Raw genomic sequence first — 13,488 nt, 5'->3', positions numbered from 1 at the left:
TGATCCAGCAATCCCATTCTTCAGCATATATCCAGACCCCTGTGTTCACAGCAGCAGTACTCACAATAGCCAAGACACTGAAACAATCTAATGCCCTGACAGGTGAGTAGATAAAAGAAGATGTGGCATGCATATACAATGGACTATTACTTAGCCAGAAAAGGAACAAAGTGTCATATGCAGCCACATGGATGGACCCAGAGATTATCACACAGAGTAAGTCAGAAGGAGAAACACAAATACCATATGATATCACTTACATGTGGAATCTAAAATACAACACAAGTGAACATATCAAAGAAACAAACAGACTCACAGAGAAGAGACTAGTGGTTACCAAGGGGGAGGAGGGATGGGAGAAGGAAGGAATGGGAGTTCGGATCAGCAGACACCAACTATTATATACAGAATGAATAAACAATAAGGTCCTACTGTACAGCACATGGAACTATATTCACTGTCCTATGATAAGTCATAATGGAAAAGAATATGAAAAAGTATATATGTGTAACTGAACCACTTTGATGTACAGCAGAAATTAACACAACACTGTAAGTCAACTACACATCAGTAAGAAAGAAAATAGATCCTGGAGTCAACCTGTCAAAGTCTGAATTCTGGCTTTGCCACTGATTAGATGTGTTGACTCAGGCAAGTTATTCACCATGCTTCACTTTGTTAACTGTAAAATAGGGTATAATTCATATGGCAATTCTGCAATCTCAATTAGGTTAATACACGTAAAATGCTTGAAACATGGTCTGGCACAAAGTAAGCCCTCAGGAATGTGAGTATCAGAGGGGAATGGGGTTTAACACATGATACAACATTATGAGAGTAATTTTCCTAGCAAGTCACAGGACATTTTTAAATACATATACAGATTTGCAGCAATTTCAGTATGATGTAGTGTTTAGTAAGAGTTTACCTGTATTTTGTTTATGGTTAGTATTAAGCCATTTCATTATTTTCAATTTTGACTGCCATAGAGAACTGCAGCAAAATATTTGACTTTCATGAGAAAGTTTTATCAACTATAAATGAGGACAAGGCCACTTCAGAGAATTCTTGTAGGAATGAAACAACATGTATCAAGTGTTTACATGCTTGGCACATGGTAGCTGCAAACTGATACTATCTCATTATGCTATTATTGTATACAGGTCCATATATATAATATGTATATACTGTATAAGCACATTACAACTAGAGCATCATCCAGTCCTTATTTGCTTAGATTGTCCCAGTTTACACGGGTTTTCACAAAGTAATTATTAAAAGCCACTCCCCTTTCTATCACAGTATGTCCCAGTTTAAGATGATAAACTATCTCAGTACGTCCCAGTTTAGATAATAAATTATATGATCACCCTAATATGTAACTAAAATACTTTCAACATTTTCCCTCTATCTAGATCTTCATCCTTTAAATGTGCCCTTATTCCCTTTTTAGGGGCATTAGCTCTGTGCTATTCAAAGCACCATCCACTTTCCAAACACACACACACACACTCCGGCTCTCATCTCTTTATATTAGCTCTTTGCTATTCAAAGCACCATCCACTCTCCACACACACACACACACACACACACACACACACACTCACTCAGGCTCTCATCTCCTTATCCAAGTGACTGGTGACCTCAGTGCTTCAAGTCCTGCTCCCTCTCTGGTCTCATACACCTCAGCAAGGTCACACTTCCCAAAACCAATCTTTTTGAAATTCCTATCTGTTCGTCTGATCTGAATTCCAGATTCAAACTTAGGGACCTGAGATTTCCCTGGCAATCCAGTGGTTAATATTCTGCTTCCTCCACTGCAGGGGTGGCGGTTCAATCCCTGGTCAGGGAAGTTAAGAACCCACATGCTAAGCTGCATGGCCAAAAAAAACTTTTTTAATTAAAAAATTAATAAATAAAACCTAGGAACCTAAAAACACCACCAAAGTATTAAAACTTTAGCGTTCTTTAGGGATATCTGCATTTTAACTCCTAGAGAGATGATACCTAATCCAAAGTAGAGAATGTTTAATAACATGAATTTCAGTTACTGTGACAGGTGAGTAGGGAAGATCATTTGAGGACCATTTTCTTTCCACAAATCAAAAAATTTAGGTGGGTTTCTACTAAATAAGTAGGTCATAAGTCTGGGTTTCTTCCCTCTGTGTGGGTTCCCAAATAATCCAAAGACACCAAAGGCTGCAGCTCAAATACTAGACAACAGTTCTCGAGGGCTCTGTCCAGTGCCCTTCTTACACGCTACAAATGTTCCCCTGGTCCTTTCAGTCACTCGTGAGTTCAACTACTATTTAGATACTGATGCCAGTCTCATCTCCAGCCCAAAGCTCTTTAGCCTCACATACCCAGCTGCGTATAGCTCTTCACCTCTGCCTCTAGCTTCACTGAACCCTACTTCCCCCCGCCAGTCCCCTACTCCATTCCCATTCAGCTCCCTCATTTACCCAGCACCCCACACCAAAAACAAGGGTATTTATTATCCTTGTCTCCTGCCCTTCATTCTCTCCCTCCATAGCCAAGTAACCAAATTCTTTCAACTCTTTTTCTAACCTGTTTCTTCTCAACTCCAAAGCCACTAGGCAAGGTCTGGGCACCACCGCTATGTCTAAGAAGTTCCATAATAACTGCTAACTGATCTGGTTGCCTGTCTCCGTCCCTCCAATTCATTCCCATTTCAGCTAGTACGAGCCTTCTAAAATCAATGTCTGATTGTGTGTTTTTCCTACCTTAATACACCCTTTAATGACTCACCATTATCCTTAAGAACAGTTCAGTTCCTTAATATGATTTCCAAGGGTATTTATGATTTGGTCCCCATTTTTGTCTTCAACCTCATTTACTGCCTCTTCAGTTCATAACTGTGTATTCAACCATTCTCGATTTCTTTTGGCTTCTCAAAAACACTAGGCTCACTCCCTCTCTCTCTCTCTCTTGCTTCTGGAGCATCATACTTGCTGACCACCTCTGCAGGACATGCTCTTCAGAACTTGACATGGCCATCATTTCCTTTAGGAAGCCTTCTCCAACCCTCCAAACCTATGATGGGCACTCTTCCCATGTATCATGTGGGCACTTACACTGCAGAGTTTATCCATTCTGGCTATACCTACAAACCGGGGAGGGAGGTGTTACTCAGGCCCAGAATTTCAGATATAGAAGTTCAGGAATATGCCACCCCGTTTTGGGTGCCACATCTTCAGAGACATTAATAAGCTAGAATGCATCCAGAGAAGAGAAAGCAGGATGGCGAAGAGTCTGAAAATTATGTCACATAAGAGAATTAGCCTAGCAAAAAGCACAAGGAAAGATATGACAGCCTTCAAATAATCGTGGAACTTAGTATACAGCATGTGAAAAGAGAAAAAAAGACTTACTGTGGGTTGATTGTCAAAGAAGATGGACCAAGAGCCATTAACGTACAAGTTTCAGAGAGGCCTCCAAAAGACACTGGGTTGTCTAGAAAAGTAGTGAATTCACAGTCACTAGAGTTTTATACATCAGGGACACTAAAAATATTCCTACATTTGAAAGAATTGTCAGACTAGACACTATCTAAAGACCAAATGAATCCTCAAGATTTTAAGACATCTAAATTCATAAAATATTTAAAACACGACTAGGTAGCAACTGAATTAAAGTACATTACTTCAGTTCAGTTCAGTCGTTCAGTCGTGTCCGACTCTTTGCGACCCCATGAATCAGCCCGCCCAAATAAGAATAACTTTCTAAGATGTAAGATTTAACTGCCTGTTTCACACAAAAAGAATCAGAGGAATTATTAATCATAAAAATAACTAAATACATAGTTTTTCTATATTAGTGAACTTTTAAGGAAAAAAATGAGACATTTTCAATTACAATGAAAGAAAGGAGAGTCTCCTTTCTCTTTTGACTCTGTGAAAAAAAGAGACACCCTTAAATGCCCATATGTCAATTTGTTTATGTACAACACATTTCTCCAAGGATAAAATGGCATCAAAAAAGGTTTACTTGGGACATACTAACTTCTAAAAAGATTTTGGAGGCTAACAAATATTTGGTTTCTGATTTACACATGGGAAAGAGGAAAAAGGCAAGGGAGAATTTTAAAAGGTTTCCTAATGTTTCACAGAAGCGTAATGGCTATGGGCACAAGAAAAACCACTAAGAATAGTGTGGAGGGGGGAATTTGTTTTTTCTGAAAAGGAAGCTATTTTTGCATGAGTGAGAATAAAAACGCAAAAAAAGAATATAAGGTATTTATCCTCATGGTATGACTTAAAAAAAAAGCACATAAAATGTCTAAATTAGTAACTCACTGTCATGTTTAACTCATTACTACTTATAATCTCCACACTCTCCTTTTACCACATAACATTTTATTTTCATTAAAACATCAGCTTCAATAAATATGTTGCACTCTTTTTTTTTTTAATATGTTGCACTCTTAAGTATGATGAGATTTTTTTTTCCTCTCTCCATGAGAACAACTTTACAGTAAAATAAACTGTAAAACATTATGTTCCTATACATCTTTCCAAAACACTTCTGCATGTGAGAAAGGCTGCAACATGGAGGCAACCTACACTGGGAAAGACTGCTTTGGGTTGAATTCTGTCCCGTTCTCTAAGCCCACTCCCCCCCACCTCAAATATGCTGAAGTCCTAATCCCCAGTACCTCTGAATGCGATCTTATTTGGAAACAGGGTTGTTAGTGATGTAATACTGGAGTAGGGTGGGCCCCTAAATCCAACATGATCAGTGTCATTATAAGAAGCTGGCCTTGTGAAGAAAACAAGACATACTAATGGAAAAACCGCACGCTGACATCAGAGGTTGAATTATGCAACTGCAAGCCTGGGGAATACCAAAGATTGCCAGCAACCCACCAGAGGTTAGGGCAAGGCAAGGAAGGGTTCTCCTACGAGTTTCAGGAGAAACACAGCCCAGCTGACACCTTCATTTTTAACCTCCAGCCTCCACAATGGTGAGACAACAAGTTTCTGGGTACTTCACTGTGGAAACTCCAGGAAATAAATATAGCTTCCATTTGATTCGAAGAGTGAAAAAAGTCAAGAGAAATCTCAATGTTACAGTCATAATCACTGTAACTCATTACCCAACTACAACAGGACTTGGCCTTCCTTTCGAACAGTCACCGTCAACAAGGTCTCCAGCTCATCACAGAAGTGAATGCATGTTCCTAGTCACGATCCCATTTACTCACCATCTAGGAGAGATGCCTATCTAGGCCACCAGGTTTTACAAATGTGTGTGTTTTTCCATCGTTCTATTTGGACAGTTCTCCACGTACTTACATCTTGATCACTTACTTTGACTAGACAGTACAAACACATAGTAAAATGGGATATATCGTGTGTCACCCTCATTCTCCTGTCCACAAAACACCCTTCATTCCAGAGATGACCGTTAATCGGTTATGTATCTTTCCTGAGATTCCACTCATTTAGAAAAATATATCACGAACCTGACAGACATCATGGTAACACATTCTGTGTATTATTCTGCACCTTGTTTGTATTGCTTCATGAATGTGGAGATCATTCTGTATATGTAGGACTTAAATTATTTGCTGTGCAGTATTCCACTACACAGATGCATAACACATTTAACCAATCTCATAGAGACGGATATCTAGACTGCTGCCAGTATTTCCCACAGTAATCACAAATGATGCTGTAATGGCTATCTCTTTATTATCTTTCCACTGAGTCCTTCTTTGCTATCCTATTTAAAATGGCATTCCCTATTCCCTAGCCTGGCCCTCCCCATCTTGCTCCCATGCTTTCCTTTTTCCTCACAGTGCTTTAGTTTTTGTTTGGCATTATAAATGCATTATATACAATGTATGTATTAAATATAACTCACTTATTTTCATCACCAACCAGAATGCAGGGTCTTACGAAGAGACATATTTTTATTTTAGTTTGTAGCCAAACACCTAACACCTGAGTGACTTGCACACAGCTAAAGCAGTTAAGTGTTTATTGAATAACTGAATGTTTTTATTTAAGCCCACATAAGAAAAACACAGTGCTCACTTCGGGAGCACATATACCAAAAAAGGAAAACACTACGTAACTAAATGGTACATCTTCCCTTCAAGGCAAAATAAGTCACAGTTCCCAAACTGATCAGTAACTTGTCCTCTTATCTTGTATTAATTTTCCATAGTGTCAAAAGAAATTGTTACATTTTAGTTTGATACAGATTTGATATACCCTGTGAACTTAATTGAGCCTATTTGACCAAGGATAATGTTTTCTGCTCCTTCAGAATATTAACCCAAATAACAGGTACTTAATTGAGTCTGCTTCGCTATATGCAGCAGCCCTCCTACACTGACAATATCATTAACATGCAATTTCTTCTACCAGCTGTGCTTTTTCAGAGAGTGATTCAGTATGGTATTATTTCTGATAAATGCAGAGGGGGCTGAAATCTCAACTTATCTTGAGAAGTCAGTACATATTTAATTTGTCCCAATTGCCTTAATAAGGAATGAAGATGTGATAAATGGCATCACTGTCTTGCAGAGAAGCACAGGAGGGCCTAAAAGGGCAACAAATTGACAAATTGTTCATTGAGAATTGAAAGTTGGGGGGGGAGACTTTAAAGAAAAATAACAAACAGAAAATAGATTCCTAGCCATTTTTAGATTAAAATCTGACAAGCCTGCTGCTTGTACTATAAAAATCTCTCTAAAGGTTCAACTGTTCAATATACAACTTTATAAGTATACATATTATTATTATTTATTATGAAGATCTCCATTTGAAAGAAGACTGACAACCAATAGTTTATTTCAAGAGAATGTAGCAGACTGGTTTCCTAACAACTTTAATTCCACCCATTTCTGCACAAATACAACCAACCATGTCTGCAACCAAGAGCCAAATAACCCCTAAATCTAGCAAAGCAATCATTAGGAAGGTTCATGGGTATTGGGTCACGTTTATTACAATTGCAGCAGTTTGAAAAGTTCTTTATGCTTAAGAGCATAAGGGAAAACATGATATAAGAAACTCCAAGGTAACTTAGATGTAAATGACAATCTTGATCTTACATGTATTATGAAAACTGGATTTCTGAAAAATAATTCACATCTTTTTAAAAACAATTATGGCCATATAACAATAACTTGGAGGCTTTTTTGATGAGAAAAAGGAGTGTACTGGACTGCTTATGAAGGTTTTCCCAAAACCTAAAAGATTTTATGCTGATACATTTCCTTCTAGTATGTTTAAGGTTTTCTTTTTTATACTCATCTCTGGAAAATCAAAAATTCATCCTGCTGTCCAATGTGAGGTAGAGATCCAGTTTCCTTTTTTCTTCTCCTAATTTTTCTGTTAGCAATCTCTTCCATGAGGTTCTGATTACTATGTTCACTGCTCCATGAACTACTGTAAAAACTATTCTATCTCATCATAAAGGTCAATTATAAATTTGTCAAAGCTTTCAAGGCAAAATTTAAAAGTAAATGAGATAATTTACTTAGAAGGATAAACACACAACACCAATGAAAGCAGAAGATAATGCTGTTCTGGTAACTCAAGGGTCTGCAACCTGGTGCAAGCTGTGATACTTTCCAGGAGGTACACAGGTCCGGACAGCTTTAAGGAAATCAATCTCTAGATCTCCAACTCCCTCCTGTACCCTCTACTAAAACTGATGTGCATCATTCATTCTCTTATCACCTTCCCTTTCATGGTAGGTCTCCCACGTTACCGAAGACAGTCATACGTTTTACTTGTCATAAAGCTTAGTGAGGAACTTTGTTTCCAAGAAATTGCCAGGGCACCAAAGGGATAACTGGGAGGATAAGGAAGGGTCTCATATAAGCAAAGCAAGAAATACTGAAAGAAACTCACGGCAAAAAACTCCTCACCTGATCAGTATCAGAATTCACAAGTGAAAGTAGTCATCCAGTGGCTGTTCAATGCAGAAATTGCCATTTTTATTAGAACTGAAAAAGTAGATATTTCTGACAAGAAAACATATCCACTTTGGCTGGTTTGACAATGAGGACTAACAAGTTTTATAGCAACATTTTCCATGAAAATGAGTAAGCAGAACCCACGAGGTCAGGTTTTCAAAAGGTGGCCAAAAAGCATATGAAAAGACGTTCAACATCGCTAATTATGAGAGAAATGCAAATCAAAAGCACACAAAGGTATAATTTCATACCAGTCAGAATGGCCATCAAAAAATCTACAAATAAAATATGCTGGAGAAGGTGTGATGACTGTAAACTGGTACACTGCTATGGAGAAGAGCAAATGTAAAACAGAAACAAAGGAACTAAACTAGAACTGCATGTAATCCCACTCTTGGGCACATATCCTGAGAAAACAGAACTTCCAAGTGACATGTGCACCCCCATGCTCACTGCAGCACTATTTACAATAGCCAGGATATGGACGCAAGCTGCATTCTTTCACAGAGGAACAAACAAAGGTGAAGTACATATATACAGTGGAATATTACTCAGCCACAGAAAAGAACAAAATAAAGCCATGTGCAACAACATGAATGGACCTAGAGACTGCCAAACTGAGAGAAGTCAGTCAGACAGAGGAAGACAGATACCATGGGTGTGGAAGCTTAAAAAAAGGTACAAATGAACTTATTTATAAAATATCAATCGAAACAGTCACTTACATTTGTCAAAAACACACTTACATTTGTTTGTTTTCTGTATTGGTTATTTGGTTACCAAGAGGGAAAGAGCAATGGGAGGGATAAACTGGGAGACTGGGACTGACATATACACACTACTATATATAAAATGGATAACTAATAAGGACCTACTGCACAGCACAAGGAACTCGCCTCAATACTCCCTAATGACACAGGTGCAGAAAAGAATCTTTAAAACAGAGTGGATATGCGTGTTTGTGTGTGTGTGTATACATATATAAAAAAAACCGATTCACTCTGGTAGAGCAGAAACTAAAACAATATTGTAAATCAACTATACTCCAATATTTTAAAAATGCATTTTCTGGACTTCCCTGGCAGTCCAGCAGTTAAGATTCCAGGCTTCCAATGCAGGGGGCGTGGATTCAATCCCTGGTTGGGGAACTGAGATTCCTGTATGCTGAGTAGCGTGGCTAATAAACAAATAAATGCATCAGTTCAGTTCAGTTCAGTCGTGTCCGACTCTCCGTGACCCCATGAATCACAGCACGCCAGGCCTCCCTGTCCATCACCAACTCCCGGAGTACACTCAAACTCATGTCCACAGAGTCGGTGATGCCATCCAGCCATCTCATTCTCCGTCGTCCCCTTCTCCTCCCGCCCCCAACCTTTCCCAGCATCAGAGTCTTTTCCAGTGAGTCAACTCTTCGCATGAGGTGGCCAGAGTATTGCAGCTTCAGCTTTAGCATCAGTCCCTCCAATGAACATCCAGGATTGATCTCCTCTAGAATGGACTGGTTGGATCTCCTTGCAGTATAAGGGACTCTCAAGTCTTCTCCAACACCACAGTTCAAGAGCATCGATTCTTCGGCGATCAGCTTTCTTCACAGTCCAACTCTCACATCCATACATGACCACGGGAAAAACCACTGCCTTGACTAGATGGACCTTGGTTGGCAAAGTAATGTCTCTGCTTTTTAATATACTATCAAGATTGGTCATAACTTTCCTTCCAAGGAGCAAGTGTCTTTTAATTTCATGGCTGCAATCAGCATCTGCAGTGATTTTGGAGCCCCAAAAAATAAAAGTCTGACACTGTTTCCACTGTTTTTCCATCTATTTCCCATGAAGTGATGGGACCAGATGCCATGATCTTTGTTTTCTGAATGTTGAGCTTCAAGCCAACCTTTTCACTCTCCTCTTTCACTTTCATCAAGAGGCTTTTGAGTTTCTCTTCACTTTCTGCCATAAGGGTAGTGTCATCTGCATATCTGAGGTTATTGATATTTCTCCCGGCAATCTTGATTCCAGCTTGTGCTTCTTCCAGCCCAGCGTTCCTCATGATGTACTCTGCATATAAGTTAAATAAGCAAGGTGACAATATACAACCTTAACGTACACCTTTTCCTATTTGGAACCAGTCTGTTGTTCCATATCCAGTTCTAACTGTTGCTTAGCCTATATTTATCCTCCTCCTCCCCATTTTAGAAATAAAATCCACAAGAAGTAGAGTTATTCCACACTACAGTTATGAATTAAAAATCTGAGGTAATTCTAAACAATCAAAAGTTCTTTTAACAGTATACTGAAATGCTATGATAAGTACTGGATGAACACAAAACAGTAACATTCCTAACAGGGAGTGATCTTGCTTTTCTTGGCTGAACAAATTTGTATCAGTAACATACACAGCTATAGCTATGATCATTTTTTCCTAATGTTTCTTTTACTCTGATAAAGAAACAGATGCTGTGAAAAGTATAGAAATATACTTTTTATTGTATATTGTGAAAATATAGAAATGTTTTAAAATTTGGTTATCACTATCCCCCAAAGCTACAGACAATGAATAACAGTTGTACGCGTACAACCTTGTACCTATCACAGCACTCTGACAACGCCTTCCCCTTGAAATTCTCCAAAATAGAGAGTACATGAGGTGGACCTAATTTAACCACTTCTCTTTACTAAAACTTTAAGTAATCTTCAATTTTCTTCAATATAAATAATGCATCATTGAACATTTTTGGATAGAAAGCTTTTTTCAGGATAAAAGAAACATGGTTGATCCATGCAAAGGAATAATATTCACCTACAAAAAGGGATGAGTACTTACACATGCTAAAGCATGGCTGAACCTTGAAAAACAAACACTAAATGAAGCCAGTTATAAAAAATTCAAATGGTACAATCACTTTGAAAAAGTTCAGTAGTACCTCAAAACGTTAAACATCAAGTTACAATATAACCCAGCACTTCTACTCCTAAGTATATATCTAAGAAAAATTAAAACATACATCTACACAAAGTTCGAATATTCATAACACTATTATTCATAATAGCCAAATGTGGAAACAACCCAAATATCCATTAACTGATGAATGGATTAACAAAATGTGGTATACATTCATACAAATGAGTAACGTTAGCCATATCAGAGAATGAAGTGCTGATAAATGGTACAACAGAGGTGAACCTTGAAACATTATGCTAAGTGAAAAAAGCCATGCACAACAGGCCACTAACTGTATGAACTCACTTACATAAAATGAACACGCGAGGTAAATCCAGAAAGAAAACAGGCTAGGGGTTGTCACGGGCTGGGAGGAAGGGAGGAATGGTGAATGACTGCTAACTTCTTTTAGAAGTGATAAAAAATATTCTAAAATTTTTTAAAAATTCTAAAATTAGGTAGTGATGATGCATGCACAGAACTTACATATATAAAAGGTGAATTATGATTTACAAATTACAATTCTGACACCGATTGCAATGTGAAGAAAACACCAACATCAAGCAATTCTCCAACACCAACTGGGGGTCATACAATTCATCTCAATTCTGACAATATCTACCTACAGATGGCATCACACCCTGTAAGTTAAGGGCTCAGTCCTTTAACCGCTCCCCTGCCCTTCAGAAGTCAAATTATAAACCCTGGTTGTCACTGTGTTTCTGAGCTCCCCACAAAACTGCTCAGAGGTTTGATTAATTTGCTAGATCCACTCACAAAATTCTGAGAAATATTTCACTTACTAGACTACCAACTTATTTTTAAAAAAAAGGTATAACTCAAGAACAGTCTTGTGATACACTGGGCAAGTAACGGGGCAATGGGCACAGGGTTTCCATGTTCCGAGGACTCCATGCACTCAGCACCTCCACGTGTTCACCAGCCCAGAACTTCAAATCCCATCTTTTCAGGCTTTTATGGAAGTTTCATTACATGGAAATTGACTGACTGGCACTGGTGATTCAACCTCCAACCCCCTTCCTCTCCAGGTCAGAGGGGTGTAGGACTGAAAGTGCCAACCCTCCTCTAATCACTCGTTTGGTTTCCCTGGCAACCCGTCCCCACCCTCACAAGCCTTTCTAAGTCATTCATTAACATAACAAAAGACACCTTACCCGCTCTCCCCACTCTCCGAAATCCCAATAGTTTTAGGAGCTCAGTGCCAGAAACAGGGGCTAAGACCAAATAAATATTTATTACAAATCACAGTATCTGAATAAAGTTGTTACAAAAAAAGACATTAACATTCTCCCTCAAAAAAAAAAAAAAAGTGGGGTGATAAAGGAAGGTTACTTCCTGAGGGTTTACTCTTAGAGGCAGAAATACAATAGCAAATATGATATCTGCCAAACTGTATTCACAAAGGGTTCTACAGATTTATGTTCTCTCTAGCAAAGTATTCAGTATCTATGTCACTACTGAGGTGAAAAAGCATCATTTCTTAAATCTTAAAAAAAGAGACTGGCTACTGATTATTATTAAAGTTGAACACTTCTTCCCTATTTCAGTCATATTTTTCTTTTGCAAAGGGTCAGCTGGTTAGTTGCTGGCCTTTAATATAGACATCTTTATGTATGCAACTGTTACACATAAATATTTTTATTTCTCACTAAACAGAGAAATCAGTTACTTTCTTAGCATTCTGGCCAGCAATAATCAACTCATCCTGAGTTCTACTTCAGCCTTTAAAGTTTTCCTTGAGGTCAAAATACTTTAAAAAGTTGCAATAACCACTCTCCCCCTCAAACAGGCAGACTGATGGGGCACTACAATGTGAGTCCAGTTGGATTACATATATTTCCACTTTCCTGAACGCAAATCACTTTGAAGGTAATTGTCCAAAGTGACTTGCAGAGATACTTTCAAATAATACCGAGCATTAAAAAAGAAAAAACTATTAACACCTTCTACAGGCCAAAGTAGAAGTACTGTGTACTTCATTTAATCCTAACAAACCTACTACCCTCACTTAAACTAAAAAGAACATAAAAATCACCAAGGGTAAGATCCTGCCATACAGAAAATATACAGCAAAGTTATGAATCAAACTGAGGTGTGCCTGATTCTAAAGTCCACATTCTTTGTGCCACTTTATAGCTTTTCCCAAGCTCACTATCAGACAAGACTTTGAATACAAGTTCTGCCAATTACAACGTGACTAATTATTTCTAAGCTTCCTCAGTGTATATGCACCATTTTTACAAAAACAAAGTCATTAGTCACAAAATATAAAAATGGGAGGCTTAAAAATTCACTGTAAAATGGAACTTTTTAAAAATACCAATTTTTAAAACAGCGAGATGGAATAATTCTAAACACCTTTCTTGAATTTATCAAGATTCATTATACCTACCGAAGAGCAAAGGTTCTTGCATACCCATTTACAAACACGTGATCACTCAGTGAAAAACCGCTTTTAGGGACTGACTGTCAGTCCTCACTTTAGCCAAAGAAAGCATCATTTTTTCAGCAGAAAAAGCCACATCAACTACATTGTTTTTTATTCTCCTTTACCACATGAGAAATGTTTTCAGCAA

At 38.1% G+C, this 13,488-nt stretch overlaps 1 protein-coding gene across 1 annotated transcript in view; it reads right to left on the bottom strand.

The window, feature by feature from the left end:
- LOC148777117 (uncharacterized) overlaps positions 1-13,488 on the bottom strand; it is a 66,507-nt gene that overhangs the window by 37,803 nt on the left and 15,216 nt on the right. The window contains exon 3 of the mRNA XM_088839309.1: positions 3,393-3,474. Within this exon, the coding sequence (XP_088695435.1) occupies positions 3,393-3,474 (82 nt within the window). The remainder of the gene's footprint in view (positions 1-3,392; positions 3,475-13,488) is intronic.

The sequence above is a fragment of the Moschus berezovskii genome, chromosome 8 (genome assembly GCF_049115385.1).
Source record: "Moschus berezovskii isolate FMDL1 chromosome 8, NW_MosBer_1.0, whole genome shotgun sequence".
In the NCBI taxonomy this organism is placed as follows: Eukaryota; Metazoa; Chordata; class Mammalia; order Artiodactyla; family Moschidae; genus Moschus; species Moschus berezovskii.
This window is presented reverse-complemented; position numbering and strand designations above follow the sequence as displayed.